Below are 18794 nucleotides of genomic sequence, written 5' to 3'. Positions count from 1 at the left end.
TTCCGCATCTTTTCAGTTATTGTGACCCCCATTATTTTTTATTTTATACGTTTTGTACATGTACATGTTATTTCCTCTCACACTGTGTAAGTTCCTTGAGGGTAGAGACTGTTCCTTTTTTATATGTGTGTGTCCATTGCCCCCCGGCATACCATCTGGCACGTATTATGAGTCTAATAAATTCTTAATGATTGATTTATATTCTAAATGGAATGGGATATAAGCAACAGGATGGAGAAATAGAAAAATCCTTCCTGCTATTCTTGAGTGTGCTTTTAGAGAGTGGTTTTATCTGATGTCTAAGTATTTAAAATGGGGGGGTGAAGACAAGATGGCAGACTAAAAGCAGGAACTTGCTTGAGCTTGTCCCCCAATCATCTCTAAGTATTTAAAATGTTTTCCAGAGGTCAAATGAATTTTCATTTACTTATGCCAATACTCTCCTCTGTTTTCATATATTATTTAGTTGATCAAGGGCACATAAAACTATTTTCAAAAAAAAAAAATGTATCCAATCATTTATTTTTTACCTCTAGGCTTCAACACAAACTTCCTGGGTTGGCATTTAAAATTCTTTAAAATTTGGCCCCAACCTATCTTTTCTAGACTGACATTACCCTCACGCACCCTAAAGTCCTGCTAAACAGGTCTTTCTTCATATTCTGCACATACATTTGCTGACCTGTCTCCATGCATTTGCACAGGCTGACCTCAACACCTGGAATGTGCATGCACTATCTCCTTCTCTGTGATTCTCAGACTCCTCAACTGCCTTCAAAGCTCAGCCTAAGAACCACTTGCTTTATGAAGTGTTTCCTGACCCCTTACTCCCAGTTGTTAACCTGTTCACTCCCCTCCCCCTCCAACTTTGTATTTCCATCCAGATAGAATGTAAATCTCCTCTAGTGCAAGGACTATTGTTTTTATTGTTGAAAAAATGCCTGTCTAGTGACTGAAGAGCTTCCTTAAAAAAAAAAAATCCATCCAGAACTTTTTCTTCAACAAAACAGAATACAAAAATTATGTGTTTTTATAGAAAAACTTTTGTGGATAATCAATTAATTAATTAATTATTTCATTTAAAATATAATTTTGTTTAAAATGTATAGTTTGAGAAGATAACCAAAAACTTCACATATTTTTTTATTTTATTGGGTTCCACTCTTAGAACTGGAAGGGACCTTAGATGTCACTGAGTTAGTCCAACCTGCTCATTTTAAAGACAATGAAGCTGATGGAGGCCTGGGCATATTAACTATTTGCCCACTGTGGAAGAGTTAGTCAGGATCTTCCTTATTTCAAGTTTGGTTCTCTTACAGATCCAAAACATTTTCTTTCTTCTCACAATTTCCCGTGTTTCACCTTTCTAATTGCCCTATTACTCACAGAGTTAAAGAATTTAAGCACTAAAAAGTATCCCATTACCTGTTCAGATATAGTTATAAGACATAGCTAGTCCACTAAGACTAAGTCCATTTCTCCACTAAGACAGCTAGTTATGTCTTATAACTGTATTGAACGAGTAATGATTTGAATCTATTAAGACTAGCTATGTCTCATAACTATTTTATAATCAAAGAACTGTGGTAATCAAGACCACATACGTGAAAGTACTGAAAATGACAAACTACAAGAGACAGAAGTTGCAGTAAGACTTCTTTTCTCCAGGTACAGTAACTACTGGGAGCTCTGGTCTGACAGACAATGGCTATCTCAATTTATGCTTTAGGTATAAAGGAAATCCAGTGACTGGATTTTCTCTCTTGCTCTGTCACTATATTTCTCTCTTTCTCTGTCTCTATATAAATGAAAGAAATGACAGAGTCTATATAAATAGAAGAATGATAGAGAGAAAGTGAAAATAAGAAAGTGCATTAGCCTCCATGGGCTCACTGTACAGAACACATTTCATCCTTTGAGAGATCTATAAGCTAGTATTTATAATGAAGGGCATATAAAAACTGACTTTAAAGGGCAAGAAGCCTCTTGCTAACCTCATTAAAAAAAAATCTGATATTATATCAACCAGAAGGCAGAACATGTTCTCAGCTGTAAATTGTTCCCAGCAGTAAACTTATTTCTTTATTCTTGCCAAGAATACGGGAAAAGCCCAAAAGAAGTGAAGCAGAAAAAGAGATATTCATGAGAAAAACAATTTCACTTGACTGGGGAGGATGTATGGAGCAGGGCAAATTTAGTATTTCCCTCTCTGGCATCAATATAAATCTACTTTGGGGAAAACATCAATAAGGTAAAAACGAGGATGCTAATTTATCTTTGGAAGGTACACTATTTTTAATTGTTGTTTTTTTTCTTATATAGAGCACCCCTTAGGCATACCAATTATGATCTGGGCTTAGAGTGAAGTACACAAACGTACTTCTGGATGACTAGACAGAGTGTAATGGAGGGAACAGTGGTCTTGGGGCCACAATCCAGAGTTCAGGTTTTGGTTCTCACATGTACTAGCTGTGTGACTCTGGACAATTAGCTCCTCTGTGTCTCAGTTTCCTCAAATGGAAAATGGGGATAACAAGATTGGAACAGCATACCTCACAGAATTTTCGTTAAGGAAAGCCATGGTAGTTTTTAGAATACTATATATGTGTGAATTATTCATATTCTTTTGGACCTTTCTTGGCCCAGTTTAATGCCCAGGGGAGCTTGGGGATACTAAAATATAAACTGCAACTAAAAACTGCTATATTCAGTGACGCTCATAGGTAATTTGGGGGTGGGTGGCGGGAACATGAGTTAGATACATTATGGCTTCCTATTGGGCAATATATGCACATTGTATGATAACTGCATTCTGGGGAATACCTTGCAATCTTTGCATGCAAAGGTAAAAACGACATGCATTTTTAGTTGTTTGTGCAGTAGCGGTAGATTTTTTACTGATGGATTTCATGTCCTTTTGACCAGACTCTCTCAGGAAAGAGAAATTTTTTCCATTTGAAATTAAATAGAACATGCATTCAACTGCAGGTCTTACCCAGAAGTACAACTAAATGACCAGATTTCAAAGGTTCCCCTGACCAAAATCATCTCTATCACTAACCCTGTCCAAGTGCCATATTAAGAACTCACAAGCTGTTTTTAAAATCCAAAAGGCTGGGCACTGATTTAAATTTTAATCTATGAAGGATAACACATGAGTGTAACTTAAGTATTAACATCAATCATTAATTCAAATTAGTTTGTCAGATTACCTTATCAGTCCTATGACTCAGCCATAATGAGTAAGACATATTTTAATTTTATTGCAGGAGGAGATAAGTCTAAATATGAGATATTGTACTAGGTGAAGTGTCAAAGTAGGAAAACTTAATTTAGTCAGAGAGTATACTGGGCATCTTGATCAGGAAGAAAAAAGAGAATGAAAGAATGGAGAACTTGAGAGAGAAGTAATTTTATCAATTCTCTAACAGTATCAAAACTCTGGGACAAACTGAACTAAATGGCCCAGACATCTAATAAATACTTGTTGAGAGAAAACACAATAGAATCTAAGTTCCTTGAGGTTAGGGACTGTTTTGTTTTTGTGACTTTTATAGGGAAAGTAATGCCACACAATTATGAATTCTTTAATATTCTGACAATTATAATGGCTTAAATTCTTGAGCACATAAATCCTTGCAACTATAATCAACCTATTTTTACCTAAACTGAGTTTGAAAAATGGAGGTTCAAAATGAATTTGTATTAATGTTATAAGCGTGACATAAATAGTGCTTAATATTTACCTGCATAGGTTTGGCGAGTGGATCCATTCTAACTAAATAAACTTCCAAGGTGCGCTCTTTTTTCATAGGCAGTGGAAGTGTCAAGTAACAAAAAGGATCAAATGTTACTGAAATCTTAGCGCACTCAGGACAAACTAAGGTTGATTTGAAAAGGCCATGAAATATATCTACTATGATAGAGTCATTTCTCTTTAAATGGTTTTCCCAGGCTTCTTCAGCAACCACCTACAAATGAAACAAATACATTTTTACAATACACTTTGACAAGATTACAAATATTACACAAGGTAACAATGCAGTAAAATTTACCTTGTCAGGCCTTCCATCAGCATCCTTCAGCTGAATATAAGGTTTTTTCCTAATCCTATTCAAGTCTTCGTGTAGACCATCTAAGAGGAAAGCTAGTAATTCTTGGCAGTCTTGCTGTTGATACCCAGAAAATTGAGGTGCAAAACGTCCTACTTGTGTCTGCAACGAAAGCAAATGTAGTTCTAGGAACAAAATTTCTTAAAGAATTTTTTCCTTAAAAGCATGCTTACACATTATTTATTGTGCCTTGTAAATACTCAAATCATTGCAGATGCTATAGTTGTCAAGATTTTTCCTCCCAATAAAAAGAAAACGAGGGTAAGGAGGATTTCATTTCTGTCTTTATTTTTATAGCACATGACACACAATAAATGCCTTAGCTGATTATTTATTTTGTATCTTTACTTGACTTGAAGAATTAGAACCGAGGGGGGAAAAAGCAACCACCCACACATGACAAACAGATTGCTCAAAAAACAATTCTGTTAACTTCTGGTGCTTTAGTATTAGGCTTCTGTGTCATCATGTGCCACATACAAAAAGGCCCACAGCCTGTTCTTGAAATTCATGGCTTTATAGATTTAGAGCTGGTCAGGACCCCCAGACATCATCTGATTTGATTTAACCCTTGCATTTTTATGAATGATGATAGCAAGAAAGTCACGTGACTTATGAGAATTATAAAACCTCAGAGTTTTGACTCCAACACATCCGCTCACCTCACCCCACAGCTCTTCCCACCGCCACCCACTCTATTTCTCTTATTGTCGACAGAATGCTTTATGAAAAGATTTCTAATGAAACGAAAAAAAATGTGTTGACACCTGTCTTTATAGCATTCATTTCACAGGATCACAGACTAGTAGGAAAGGATCTCTAAAACCATTGAGTCCACGCCCCTCATTTTATAATTCAATCCCTCTTCCTTGTGCCAAAGAAAAACAACGCACATCCTGGTTACACAGCCCTCGTTTGACAATGTGTCTCTGTTCAGCTGCGTCTGACTCTCTGTGACTCCATCTGGAGTTTTCTTGGCAGAGATGCTGGAAATGAGGACAGAGTTAAGTGACTTTCCCAGGGTCACACAGCCCACACAGTATTTGAGGCTGGATTTAAATCTTCTTGACCTCAGGTCCAGCATTCTATGCATGATGGTGTCACCTACAGCCCTGTTTTACGACATTTGAAATCATGCCCCAGTAATCTCTTACTTTTCTCTTATGAGAGAGAAGCTATGTTTTGTTATATATTCTCCAGGACCTTTAGAGACTAAAAAAAAAGTTATTTGAAATTCAACTTCTTCCCCCCAATTTTTTCATTTATATGATTCTAATCACTGTTACCATGTTCTTGTAAGCTTTTCATTTCAATTCATATAAATTTTATCATGTTTCTTATAATTATTATTTTTTGGGGGGAGGGGAGAGGCAATCAGTATTAAGTGACTTGCCCAGGATCACACAGTTAGTAATCATCAAGTGCCTGAGGCAAGACTTGAACTCAGGTCCTCCTGACTCCAGGGCTCTAGCCACTGTACCACCTAGCTGCCTCTCTTGTAATTCTTTATATTCATCATTTCTTACTGTAAAATAATATTTTGCCATAATCACATTCTAATTTTTCAGCTGTTTGCCACTATTGGCCATGAATATTTTTTTAATATGATGGATGGTTGTTTTTTTACTTCTTTGGGGTACATCCCCGGGAGTGGGACTGCTCTGTTTCAAAGCACTGGACAGTTGCATGATTATAAATCAAAATGCAAAATTGCTGGATCACTTCACAGCTCTACCCACAGTGCTTTGTGGGCTTTTCATCCCACAGCCCTTTCAACATGGATGGCTCCTCTCTTTTATCATCTTTGCTGATATGCATGGTATGAGCTGAATCTTGAATTATTTTACTTTTGATTTCTCTTATTATTAATAATTTAGGGGATGCTTTCATGTGGTCATTGATAGTTTGTAATTCTTATAAAAAACATTCCTATTATTTCATTGCTGATCTACTGGGAAATGGCTCCTGGCATTTTATGGGTCAATCCCATAATCTTTCAATAAATTCAACAACCATTTATTTAATGGCAGGTTTTGCAAATGACTACATTATCACATGTAGATTTAATAATGTTTATGATTTTTATAAGATAACATGATACCGTAAAATAGAAAAAAAAAAAGACAAGATAAAAAATGGTTATAGTCTGGACAAAAGACTTGAAAGCACTGAGGATTGGGCATTCTTTCTAGTAACTTTATGTCAATGGAAGAATTAGATTCTTGGCAGTATTTATGCCTTACAAAAGTTACGGGAATATTTATATTTTTATGTACACACACACAGGTATGTATATGGTACACATATATACACACACATATTTTCCAGTTTTGGAGTACAAAGGTTATTTGTATTATTAAAAAAAATGTTAATAATTTGGATTGCATAATGTCAGTTTTCTTTCTTTAAAAATTTTTATAGATATAAACTGTTTTTATATTCCCTTTATTTTCAAATTTATTAGTTATCCCCTTCCCTTATAACAAAGAACAAAAAAGGAAAAAAACCCAGTTCTTCAAAATCAACCAAGTCTAATAGTTTGCGCAGTATTAAGATACTAGTTTTTTTTTTAAATCAAGCACAGACCGTAACTAATAGGAAACTAACAGTGTTGTCTCATAGGTGATCTTGGGGAAATTTTATTAATGAAAAAGAACGACTGATTATTAGTGTTCCAGTTCTTGTATATAAAGGGAACTACAAAATTAGCCAGCTCTCCTTATGCATTTGCAGAAAATGTTTATATCACTTTTAAAATTTTTTCTTTGTAGGGGCAGCTAGGTGGCACAGCAGTGAATAGAGCACCAGCCCCGGAGTCAGGAGGACCTGAGTTCAAATATGGCCACAGATATTTGACACACTCACTAGTTGTGTGACCTTGGGCAAGCCACAACACCAATTGCTCTGCCTTCCCCTCCTCAAAAAAACCTTTTTTTCTTTGTACAAGGGCGTACATGTGTGCACATGTGTGTCTAGGCTTGTGTATATGTATATACACACACTATACACACACACACACATACACACAACACAGTTTGTATATAAGACAAACTCAAAATGAATTTGGTTTCACTAAAGCTGGACAGCATCATGTGCCGAATATAAGAACCAAAGAACTTATACTCACTTCATCACTAAAAGAATAAAACACTTTTGTTCAAAATAAATTTATTTAATAGTTAAATTACACCTTTTAAAGTGACTGTACGGTAATAATTTCTTGAAAAACTACACTGTAGCAAGCTGAACTTAAAAATACATAGGCTCTAACTTTTCAAGAATATGTTGAACTTTAAATCTTTTAAATGTAGAGAAAAAGGTTTACTATGATTTCAAGTGAATTTTATATGAAAACCCTTTATTTCCTACAGCAATATTCTAATGAATGCATGATTTTAGTAACACAGGCACTCCCTCCATTCGTGCACATTTTACTCACCTTGAAGGCTCTCGGGGTGACGTAGCTGTATTTTCCGGACCACATTTGCTTGATGAGTTCGGCATAAGATTTCGCTATTTCACCTCTCATTCCTAAGGGATTGTCAAAATTCAGTTCTTCTTGATATTTATCATTGAGGAAATACTCAGTAAGTGGAGGGGTGTTGCTCAAACACTGCAAAAGTCAAAATTGGTGACTTCAAGTAAAAGTAAACACAATTTCACCCTTTTAAAAGATTTTATTACAATGTATTGGAAGGAGCTGATTTTTTTCTTTAGTAATACACATGTAAAAGACTTTTAAATTACATGTTTTTTAGGCTGTTATGCCTCTGGGTCAAATAAAAACATAATCTACTCTAATAATAATCCATTCTATGCTCCAAAATTTTAACCATTCTATCTCATTTCTATTCGGTGATAGAATATTTGTAAAACTTTTAACTGTAACAAATTATCTGTTAACTGAAAAAGGGAAATTAATTGTTTACTGTTTATTCCTTCATTTGACTTGTTGAAGTTGCAGTTTACCTACTGACTCAGTAACCTGAAGTATCTGCCCAGGTAGGTAAAAATTACAGTACCATGCAAGCAAAATACATTGCTTTAAAGGGTATCGGTTTCAATTGTTGCCAGTCACCCAAGAAAGTGTCCCACAAAGCCAAAGTCCTTCTTTTGGCTAATGATAATTTGTGGGCATGCTTCTGACTCTTTAGTTTAACTGAGTCTAGTAAAACACACTGTCATTCAGAACTCAGTGCAGGCCCATTTTTACTCTTCCCAGTTTCCTAATATCTCAGCAATCTAACTTTCTTTTGGGGAAAGATGAGAACCATGGACAGATTTATTCATCTATTTCTTGGACCAAAATGAAACAATTTAATCAGCTAAAATTCAGTTTTTAATATAACTGGTAAAAGCAGGCATTTTCTCAATAATGTTCAATCTCAAATTTCAGGGATCAATTTTAATAGGTGACAATACCATATCATTTAACATCTATGTGGATAAAATGTTAAGTTTTCTAATTAGACCTTCTTAGGATCTGCTTAGTACCACACAGAATTATTATAGAATGGACAAATAGAGCTTTATTATCACATAAAGTGAATATAACCTTTCCTTAGTGGGAAAACTTGTTTTTGTGGTTGGTGGGTAAAAAAATTAAAAGCCAATTGCCAACACCAATTTTCTGAGATAAGTGATTCGTTTTACTGTGAAATATTATATGTTAAAATCTTGATTACTTTTCACCGGGGTTAGTGTGAAAAAACAACTTAGATGAGAAAGGTTTAGATAACTTGATATCACGTCTAATTTATGTATCTAGCATATTTAGTATATTATTTACTTAAAAAATCAACAGAAAAATGTTAGAAATTGACTAATTAAAAAACAATTATGATATTGTTATGGCTGGAACAAGACACAATGTAACAAACACAATCTAAGTAATAACAGTATCTATTTGGGAAGTTTATTGAGAACAGATATCAGGGACTCTAGGTTAACACACAGTCTAACTCTCCTTGCCAAGCCAAAGTTAGAACTTCATATACTAACTAGGATTTGCTACTGGGCAACTTGTTTCATCATGAAGTTGACTTTAGTTGTTTGGGATGGGCCTTGGGAACTATTCAAATGGCTAAATGAGAGTAAGGTGGGAGAAACAGAGTGGCAGAAGAACTTGTTATCAAGAGATAACAGTTTTTTCTGTTGTTCCTACCCTCTTAAAACCTTTAGTTTTTCTCCAGTTTACTTTTTTCTCTTCTTTCCTTAACACAGTTAGCAATGGTAGTGGGGTCAAGGAAGCCAGAATGAGGTTCTAATTGTTACAATCTAGTAAAATTATTCCATCTTTTTTTTTAAACATAGTTTTTTATATTGGGTCCTTGAGTTAGGGAGGGAGTAGAAGGGAAAGTGCCTTTCTTTTAAGGAACATATACATTAACAGGTATCAGGGAAATAAGCAAGCACAAACATCCATGCACAAACACAGAAAAAGCAGCAGGATGGCGTGGTGGGAAGGGTGCTGAGCATGGAGTCAGGAAAGACAATGATCTGAGTCTTCTTGTCCCCGTGTGACCAAAAGCAAAGCAGAACTTTTAAGCCTCCATTTCCTCAGCTTTAAAATGGGGCTTAATAAGCATCTGGAATACCTATTCAGGAGGGTTGTGAGGCTGAAATGAAATAATATCAAGTGTTGTGCAAAATTTAAAGCACCGCATAAACACTGGCTATTATTACTATGGATGAAATCATAAAAAACTTTTTCAAACACATGACCAACCATATGTGTCGACATATTCAGAGCAGGAGGGGGAGAAGCTATGGGAGGAAGGCATACGCTCTCCAGACTCCCTCCTCTTCCTTGCTCCCCTACCAGTTCTGCCACTCCTTTTTAATCTCCTTTGTTGGTTTATTCCTCCTAAAGCTCTTTACTTGGCTCTCTTCTGGTCTTTCTCTAAATTCTGTCTGGCCCTGCTCTTTCACCTGAGCACTAGGCAATATTTCCAGCTGCCTAATAGTCCCCATAGGTATCTAAAACACAACTTATTATCTTTCCCCCCAAACACTCCTCTCTTCTGAACTTCCCTATTTCATTTAAGGGCATCATTATCCTTCCAGTCATCCAGGCTTGGGAACCTTGGCATTATCCTTAGTTTCTCATTTCTCCCTTATCCCATGTATCTAACGAGTTACCAAATCTTGTCACTTTTAGCCCTACAATATATCTAGCATCTGTCCCCTTAGTTCGGACCCTCAGTATCTTCTGTCTGCACTGTTGAAATAGCCTCCAAATTAGTCTCTCTCGTGTCACCCTTTTAAAATCTATCCTACACACTTATTTTCCTAAAGCACAAATTTGACCGTTGACACTGTCCCATTCAAGAAACTCTAATAAAGTCTCTACTGCCTCCAGAATCAAACACAAAGTCCTCTGAAACTGGGCCCCAAATCAACCTTTACAAACTCAATCATCATTTCCATTCTTGCACTCAACAGTGCAGCCAAAGTGGATTTTTGCTGTTCATTTCTATCTCTATGTCTTTACACTGCCAATTATCATCCCCATGCCTAGAACGTAGGCCTCCTCAGTTCTACCTACCAGAGCACCTTTGTTCCCTTCAAAACTCTCCTCAAGCATTACCTTCTAACTAAAGTCTTTGCTCATCCCTCCAGCTGCTACTGCTCTACCACCACTTTTATTTAATTTGTTTATGCTTCTTTATGTATATGCTTTCTTTTTAGTAGACTATAAACTCCTTGAGGGCAGAGTTTCATTTCTTTCTTTCTAACCCCAATGCCTAGCATTGTGTCAAGCACATAGTTGGTATTTAAAAATGCTTGTTTATCAATTTATTGGATCTGAAGTGATTAGAGTGACTACTTGTAAGACATTCATTTTTAGGATCACTTAAAAAAATAACATTTCATGAGGGGAAAATGGTTTATCGAATAGTTTCAAGTCTTTATCAACAAGTAGATTTGCTTATAGAGCAAAAAAATATAAGAACTACTGAAAAGGTGAAAGAGGCAGAAGGTGAGAGCAACAGATAAAGGATCTCAATGTATGAGTAGACAGCATGTTACAGGAGGGTAGGAATGGTCTGTGGATTAATGAAAGAGAAGAATGGCAAAGAGTGCTGGAAAAGTGACAAGTAGGTGTGTGTGTGTGTGTGTGTGTGTGTGTGTGTGTGTGTGTGTGTGTGTGTGGTGTTAGCATACGAAGCATGGGCCAGGACAGAGTAGAAATGGGAAAAATAAATGACATTATAACATGTTTTAAAATTCAATACAAAAGTGATATGGAATCACCATTAGGTTCTAAAAAAAGGGGGAAGGGAATTATACTCAAGGAAGACAACTTGTTCTTATGAGTTGGCTAAATTTGGAGGATAGAAATTGAAGCTTGGTGAAGTAGATGAGAAACAAGTCCATGGGAATAAGAAGGGGGAGGACCTCACTTCAAATGCCACTTCTGCAAAGAAACTTTTCCTGATTCTCCCCTTTCCTCTGAGATTGGCTGTGTATATTGTATATATCTTCGATGTACACAGTGATTTGCATCATTTTGTCTCACTCATTAGAATGTGACTTCCTAAAGGGCAGAGTGTGTTTCTGTTTTTCTTTGTCTGCAGTGCCTATCTTAAAATAAGCTGCTTAATAAATTATTACTTACTGGTAGGGCTTGGTGATAAATGCAGAATGAATGAATTGGATGCAGAAGGGAAAGCTGATTATTGGGACACTAAATAAATAGCAGCAGTGCTACCAGAGGAGATGAGGAAAACTGAGAATCTCCCAGAGTTTGGGTTATGACAATGAGCTTGTTTTGTACATGTCTAGCTTTGGGGTCATGGAAATGGAGCTATCTTGTGAGTGAAGAAGAAAAAGATCCATGAATTGTGTGGACAATGTCCAATATCAATGATACTGAAAAAGATTGAGAATAGCAAATCAAGGCAAAAAAGGAATGCCAACAAAGGTATCAAGAAAATCAGAAAACTATACTGGTCCTTGAATAGAGTTTAATAAATTTGTTAAGAAAAATAAGGTAGATACAGTATCAAAAATGCTGCTGAATTTGAGTAGTAGCTATGTAGGCTCTGGTGTCCTTAGCAATAACAGAAACACAGTAACTTCTGACAGTAATAAACTATGACTATGAAAAAAAAAAAACACAAAACACCTTACTATCCCTTTGTAGCTCTTAGAATATGTTAATAAAATCACCAATTTACTCCTCAAGGTTGTTAGGCAGAACAAAAAATAGGAAGGAAACATCCCCAAACAGTAATTTTTTGGGTCTGTTTTTGTTAAAAGAAAGAAGTTACTGTAAAAAGCTATAGTAAGTGTTGTCCAACTCTTAGAGAGGAAGGAGATAGCTAATCTAAATCACAACAAGAAAGACAACTGGGATCTTATTCTTAAAAGTTTGCCCTTTGAATAGGTATATCCTTCTAAAAAATTATCTGCAGGCACTGAGATTCCACAATTTCACTTGGAAGGCTGTTCTAATTATCCATTTTGCCTAAGATATTTTTTTTTCTCCTGTTGAATAAACTCTCATTTTTTGAAATTTAAGCTAATTTATTCCTTTTTCTCTCCTGATTCAAGATCCTGATAACACATTTTAAAATAGCTATTAAAGTTAAATAACCCAATTTCTTTCATTTTTTCCATTCCCTTTAATCACTATATCCAATATTACTATATTTAATATTAGAAGTGTTGACAGTCCCAAGAATCTTTCCTAATCTTTGAAGAAGGTGGACAAAAACAAGATGATAGTTTAAAGGAAGGATAGGGATAAGTTATTATTTTGTGCCATTTTTTCTGAGCAAGTTGCAAGCTACCACTAGAATCCATTTTAATTTTGACTGCTTCTTTTTGAATAGGAATCATTTAATACTTTTTACTCTCAATAAAATGCTTTATTAATTCAAAGCAATTTTAAAGAATTAAGAAATGACCTAAGTTTCTCTCTTCCTTGACTACTACAGGTTCTAACTTAAATATATTCTTTTTCACTTTTTAGGTGGGTTAGCTAAATTTACTTCTTTCCAGCTACCTTTTCTATTTATTAGTATATTCAGTTTATGTTAGGCTTCCAGGTCCTTTCCTGTTAGTTGTCTCTTGCTTTTGAGAAATATTCAGAACAGGTCACACTCATTTATTTGCACGCTCAGTTATTGTACTTGCCACTCTTGAGGGAAAGGACTCAGCACTTGTGGTATGGTACAGTAAAAAGTCAATGGTTCTGAAGTTTAAGCACTTGGGTACAAATCCTAATTCTTCCACTTACTACCTAAGTGACAACCTTGGCTAGTCAATAACCTCTCTACATCTTAGTTTCTTCATCAGTAAAATTAGGGAGGAAGTTTGGGGACTGGACCAGAGATATAACCCTATCTGATGGGTTTTATTGCCTCCTACCTCCTGCTATGCCTGTCCTTTGAGAATAAAGGAGTGGTACCTCCACTCAAAGATGAACATTCTCATGTCTGGTCATATCCTCCACATCCAATGACTTTGAATTCTTGTAGAATATCATCCAAACCTCCCTTCTACACTCCCCACACTACCTCTCATTCCACCCCGCTCAATTCCATCACCCCAAAATCTCAACCTAATTCCACTTTGTAACGGGAATGTAAATTTAAAGATCTTCCCTGCCCCTAGGCTAAAGTGCACCTGGAGCCTGGGGTAGGAGGCTTGTTTTTCAGTAGATACTTTTTGATTGGCCAGTGGGTCCAAAAGGTTGTTACATTCTCTGAGCCAGGAGAAGGCTATATAAGCCCTGATGTGAGGCTTTGTTTTGGGGCTCACTTTGAGAAGTGTTCTGTGATTTGATATGGATTCTGGGAAGCCGTTGTCCAGAGCCCCCCGGCTTTGAAAAACCCTGATGTTGAAACCCAGATGTTGATTTGGTATGGATGTAATGGCTGGACAGTTTGGAAAGCTGTCTACTTGATCTGTTTCTGTCTTGATAATTCTGCCTGTATACTTTGAAGTTCAGGGTGCTGACCTTTTCCCCCTGAACGAGGTAAACGATATATGTTTGACTGATTAAAGTAAGCTTGTTAACCCATTTTGAGTTGCTTTCCTTTATCAAAGCAGATCCAAGAACCTGTGTTGGCAGCAAACCCTGAGGACGCTTGGGGTGCTTGCCGCTGCACAGTTAACCCTTCCACTGGGCCATAGTCCATAGGCAACGTATTTCCTTTTATTTTAAATCATTCTCCCTCCCAATCCTTTCATCCCCTCTGATGATACAACCTCTCTGGCCACCCTTTCCAGTACTGGCTAAACCTTCACTCATTCTTCTTGGCTCGTTGACTGAGGCCAGATAGTTGGAATATTCTTTGTTCCCAACTGGCACTTCCGGGTCATCTCCTCTTCTCCATCACTTAGTAACCTCTCTTCTTTTAAGATTCACACTATTCATATCTAACACCAAATCAAAATCCTGATAGCTGTTGCCTACTTTTCCTTCCTCAATGAGTCTGCTACTTTGCTCACAATTTTTCTCTCCTCCCTAATTCCCACCTTCATACTAGGGGACTTCAACATACATAATGATTCTTCTACAAATACTTGAACCACTTAGTTCATCAACCTACTTACCTAACTTCAGTCACACACAAAGATATCATGTCCTTGATCTCGTCTTCCTCGACAAAACCCTACTCTTTGTCCACACTGTGACCTCCAATCCTGTGACCCTTCTCTTGACTTCCCCCCAGCCATCTCTCCCACACTAGTCACTCTGTTCTCTTCTCTCCATCTTGACCCAGTGGTTAACCAAATAAATTCTAGATTGTTCTCTTGAATCTCTAGCCCCCTTATCATATTTTTGATTATACCCAGCCAAGCCTCAGCCTTGGATCATTCCCACTATTCACTGCCTGTGTTCCTCTACACCTGCTGCTGAATGAAATTAGAGAAAAATCACACAAATGTTCTGATTTGTAGGTACACTACAAATCTAGGTTACACATCCTCAACTGGACCCTCACTGCTGCTTGGCAATCTTAATTATACCTCCCTTATCAACTTACTCTCCCACTCCCTGCAGGAGTTCTTCCAAATCTTTTCATTTCTCCTATAACTTCCTACAGTTTCCACACCCCCTGCTATCTTGGCCAAGAACTTTACCTCTTATTTTATAAAAAAACTTGAGGTCATTCACCATGAGCTCCCTCTTCTTCATCTCCTCTTACTCAGGTGCCTTTTGCCACTCTTTTCTCCGTTACCCTAACACAATGAAATGGCCTTACTCCTTACGAAGGCTAACTCTTTTATCTGTTCAAGTGGTCCCATTTCGTCCCATCTGCTCCAAGAGATTGCCCCTCTGTCTTTCCAACTCTTTTGCTTATTTTTAATCTCTCCCTTTTTACTGACATTTCCTATTGTTTACAAAACATGCCTGTGTCCACTATCCTGAAAAAACTCTCACTTGATCCTTCCATCCCTACTACTATCTTATATTTCTTCTGCCCTTTGTAGCTAAACTGCTTGCCTATTTTTGCTTCCACTTTTCTTCCACTCACTTTTAAAAAAATTCTTACAATCTGACTTCCAACCTTATTTCATCCAAACTACTCTCTCCAAAATTATTAATGCTCTCTTATTTGACAAATCTAATGGCCTTTTCTCAATCCGTGAGCTCTTTGCAGCCTTTGACCCTGCTGATCACTCTCTCTGCTTTGGTACACTCTTCTCTCCTGGTTCTTCTGCTGACTGCTCCTTCTCTGTCTCCTTTGCTGGATTCTCTTCTACATCACACTCTCTATCAGTAGGTGTCCCACAGAGTTCTGAACTAGGTCCTCTTCTCTTCTCCTTCTATACCACTTCACCTGTTGATCTCATTAGGTCCCGTGGACTTAATTACCATCTCTATACTGATGATTCTCAAATATACCTATGATGCCCCAATCTCTCTGCTGACCTCCAATCTCTTATTTCCAACTGCCTTTCAGACATTTCAAACAGGAAGTCTAATATACACCTTAAAACTCACTATGTCCAAAACAGAATTCATTTTTCTTTCTATACCTTCCTTCCAAAATCTCAGCCTCAAAGCCTAAGAGTCATGCTGGATTCTCCATTGTCTCTCACCCCCCACATCCAAGGTATTGCCAAAGGTCTTAGATCTCACCTTTCTCCAATATACCCCCTTCTCTCCTTTGTCACTGACTTCTCTGATGCAGGCTCTCATTGCTTCATGCCTCAATTACTACAATAGCTAATGGTGGATCATGTTCTATCCTCACTCACAATCATGGCATGGAAATCACTGTAGGATCTTGAAGCCTGTGGCAGCATAGCAGACATGCTGCAGGAGGGGCTACAAGCATGAAAGGCCATAAGCACGAGCTCAGTACAAACTGTAAGTCTGTTGTCTAAGAGCAAACTTAACGAGGATGGGAGTGGCTCATCTAGAGGCGAGCTGTAGGGGTATACATTTTTGGGCAATAGAAAGGCTGTCTACCAAGTCTAATATGATAAGCGGCAAAATACTAGACACACACAGTATTTTGAGTTAGGAGGGAACTTGGAGACAGTCTAATCCACTACCTCATGAAGGCTTAGAAAAATGAAGGGATTTCTAGGCTACTAAGACATAGGGAAACAGATAAATGTTATAGCTTGGATCTGAAATCAGATTTTTTTGACTCCACATTCAGTGCTCTTAGCAGCAGACTATGTTTACTCCTTCAATTTATAGGTAGTTTTACGTTTTATGGAACAATTAAAGAAAAACGCGATTGTAAAACAACAGAAGAATTTTAGGTGCTCTTTAGAAGTTCCAAAAGATCAGCTTTTAAAAACTTCTATAAAAAGGAAACTTAGAAGAGATACGGAAAATAAGGGGTTTAAGTAGTGACTCTGTGAATCGTTTGGGAAAGATGAGGCAGGAACATTTTTGTTAAATAACAATGACTGTCACTAACGATTTGCCTTATTATCTCTTAGTCTATAATAGTAAGATGAAATTCTAGAAATCCTTTACATAGTCTTTTTAAATCAAATTGCACACAAGCCATATGTTCTACTTGGCAAAAAGTTTTCAAGTAAAAACTAGGACTAACAGCTTTTTAAAACTGTCATTCATATCTTTTGTTTTTGTTACTTTACTTTCAGAATAGATTTCTCCCTCCTTGATAAGCCATCTTTTGTAACAAAAAATTAAAAGAGGAAAAACAGTTCATCAAAACTAATCAAGTGAGTCTGATAGTACATAAAAGTAATGTGACAAACCATAGTCCTCTACCTCTCCAAAGAATCGGAAGAGAAGGGAAGTATGTGCTCCTGAAATAATACTAAATTATGGAAATGCACATGATAATTAAGTACAAGAGTTCATATAAAACACAAATCACCATTTATATCAAACAAAAATAAAAGGCAAGATCTATTAAATTTATTTTAGATGCTCTGACTGATTTTTATTAGACCCACCACCTACTTTTCATTAGGTCTACCTCAATTTCTTCTAAGCTCTGAACACAAACTAATGTTATTTTCATAGTTATGCATACATACTTTTTAAAAACTCAACTGTGTATGAAAAAAAAAAGTTCTGCTACTAACAAAGTGATTTTCCTAGCTCTCTAAAGGAAATAGATTGTTTTCAATCAAGAAGTTATAACCAGGGGCGGCCAGGTAGCACAGAGAGTAAGAGCACCGGCTCCAGTGCTGAGAAGACCGGGAGATCGAATCCCGGGCTCAGACACTTAGCACCCACCCAGAAACACCTGGCCGTGTAACCTTGAGCAAGTTACTTAACCCCAATTGCTTAGGGGAGGCCAGGTGGCTCAGCGAGTAAGAGCATCGGCTCCAGTGTCGGGATGACCTGGAGATCGAATCCTGGGCTCAGATACTCAGCACCACACCCAGAAATAACTGGCCGTGTAACCTTGAGCAAGTTACTTAAACCCAATTGCTTTAAAAAAAAAAAGTTATAACCAACAATTTATCTTTTAGGCATAAGTTGTCCTTAAACACCAACAGCCCAATTTTTAAGATCAGGTTTTGATGACTTAAGAGGCTGCCTGGAATCAACAGACTTGGGTTCAAGTTCTGTCTCTGATCCATCCTGGGTGTGATCCTGGTCCAAGTTACTTAGCCTCTTAGGGTCCAGGTAACTTTCCAGGACAAACTGCAGAACAAGTACATTCAGAGAGGGAGTCTCTATATCAAGACCTTGCTCCCCAAAATTGGTGAAATTACAGGTCAGGATTAAAACAAAACAAATGAAAAATGACCAAGGATGTATAATTTTTCAAAAAATTACATATCTTTAAAAAAATACTAATGTGAGTCATACCTTACTATGCTTATGTATTGGCCTACAAGTGCTTGAATATAGACGTGGACATACTGAGTCCAGTTGTGTCATCAACAAATAAGTCATATAAGTTTATAAAATAAGCCTAAATCAAAATTTCCCTCTTTTACTCTAGAAACATCATCATTTCAGAAAAGTACATTACAATGTAAAGATTCATTAGAACATTTAAGCTTTCCATCTCAACTTTGTTGTACAGAGTGAGAGACAATTTGTAATAAAGGTAAAAACTCTGAAGCCACAGTATCTAAAACCACCATAAAACCAATCTTTTCAAGTTGCATATATTTAGCATATGTGATACAAAAAATCCATAGAAGAATGAAGACAATCCCTGAGGGTAATTAGAATGCAATAATTTGTACTTGTACTTTTCTTCAGTTTTT

General features: G+C 36.8%; 1 protein-coding gene across 4 annotated transcripts in view; it reads right to left on the bottom strand.

The window, feature by feature from the left end:
* USP15 (ubiquitin specific peptidase 15) overlaps nucleotides 1-18794 on the bottom strand; it is a 165144-nt gene that overhangs the window by 17956 nt on the left and 128394 nt on the right. For all 4 annotated transcript variants that reach the window (XM_069080639.1, XM_069080645.1, XM_069080654.1 and 1 more), the window contains 3 exons: nucleotides 7552-7725; nucleotides 4056-4214; nucleotides 3747-3971 (listed from right to left, as the gene is read on the bottom strand). In XM_069080639.1, the coding sequence (XP_068936740.1) occupies nucleotides 3747-3971; nucleotides 4056-4214; nucleotides 7552-7725 (558 nt within the window). The remainder of the gene's footprint in view (nucleotides 1-3746; nucleotides 3972-4055; nucleotides 4215-7551; nucleotides 7726-18794) is intronic.

The sequence above is a fragment of the Petaurus breviceps genome, unplaced genomic scaffold, assembly GCF_028583685.1.
Source record: "Petaurus breviceps papuanus isolate PSGF00001 unplaced genomic scaffold, PetGlider_PUasm1.0 154, whole genome shotgun sequence".
Taxonomy (NCBI): Eukaryota; Metazoa; Chordata; class Mammalia; order Diprotodontia; family Petauridae; genus Petaurus; species Petaurus breviceps.
The sequence above is the reverse complement of the archived record's forward strand: the minus strand, read 5'-3'. Positions and strand labels throughout refer to the sequence as shown.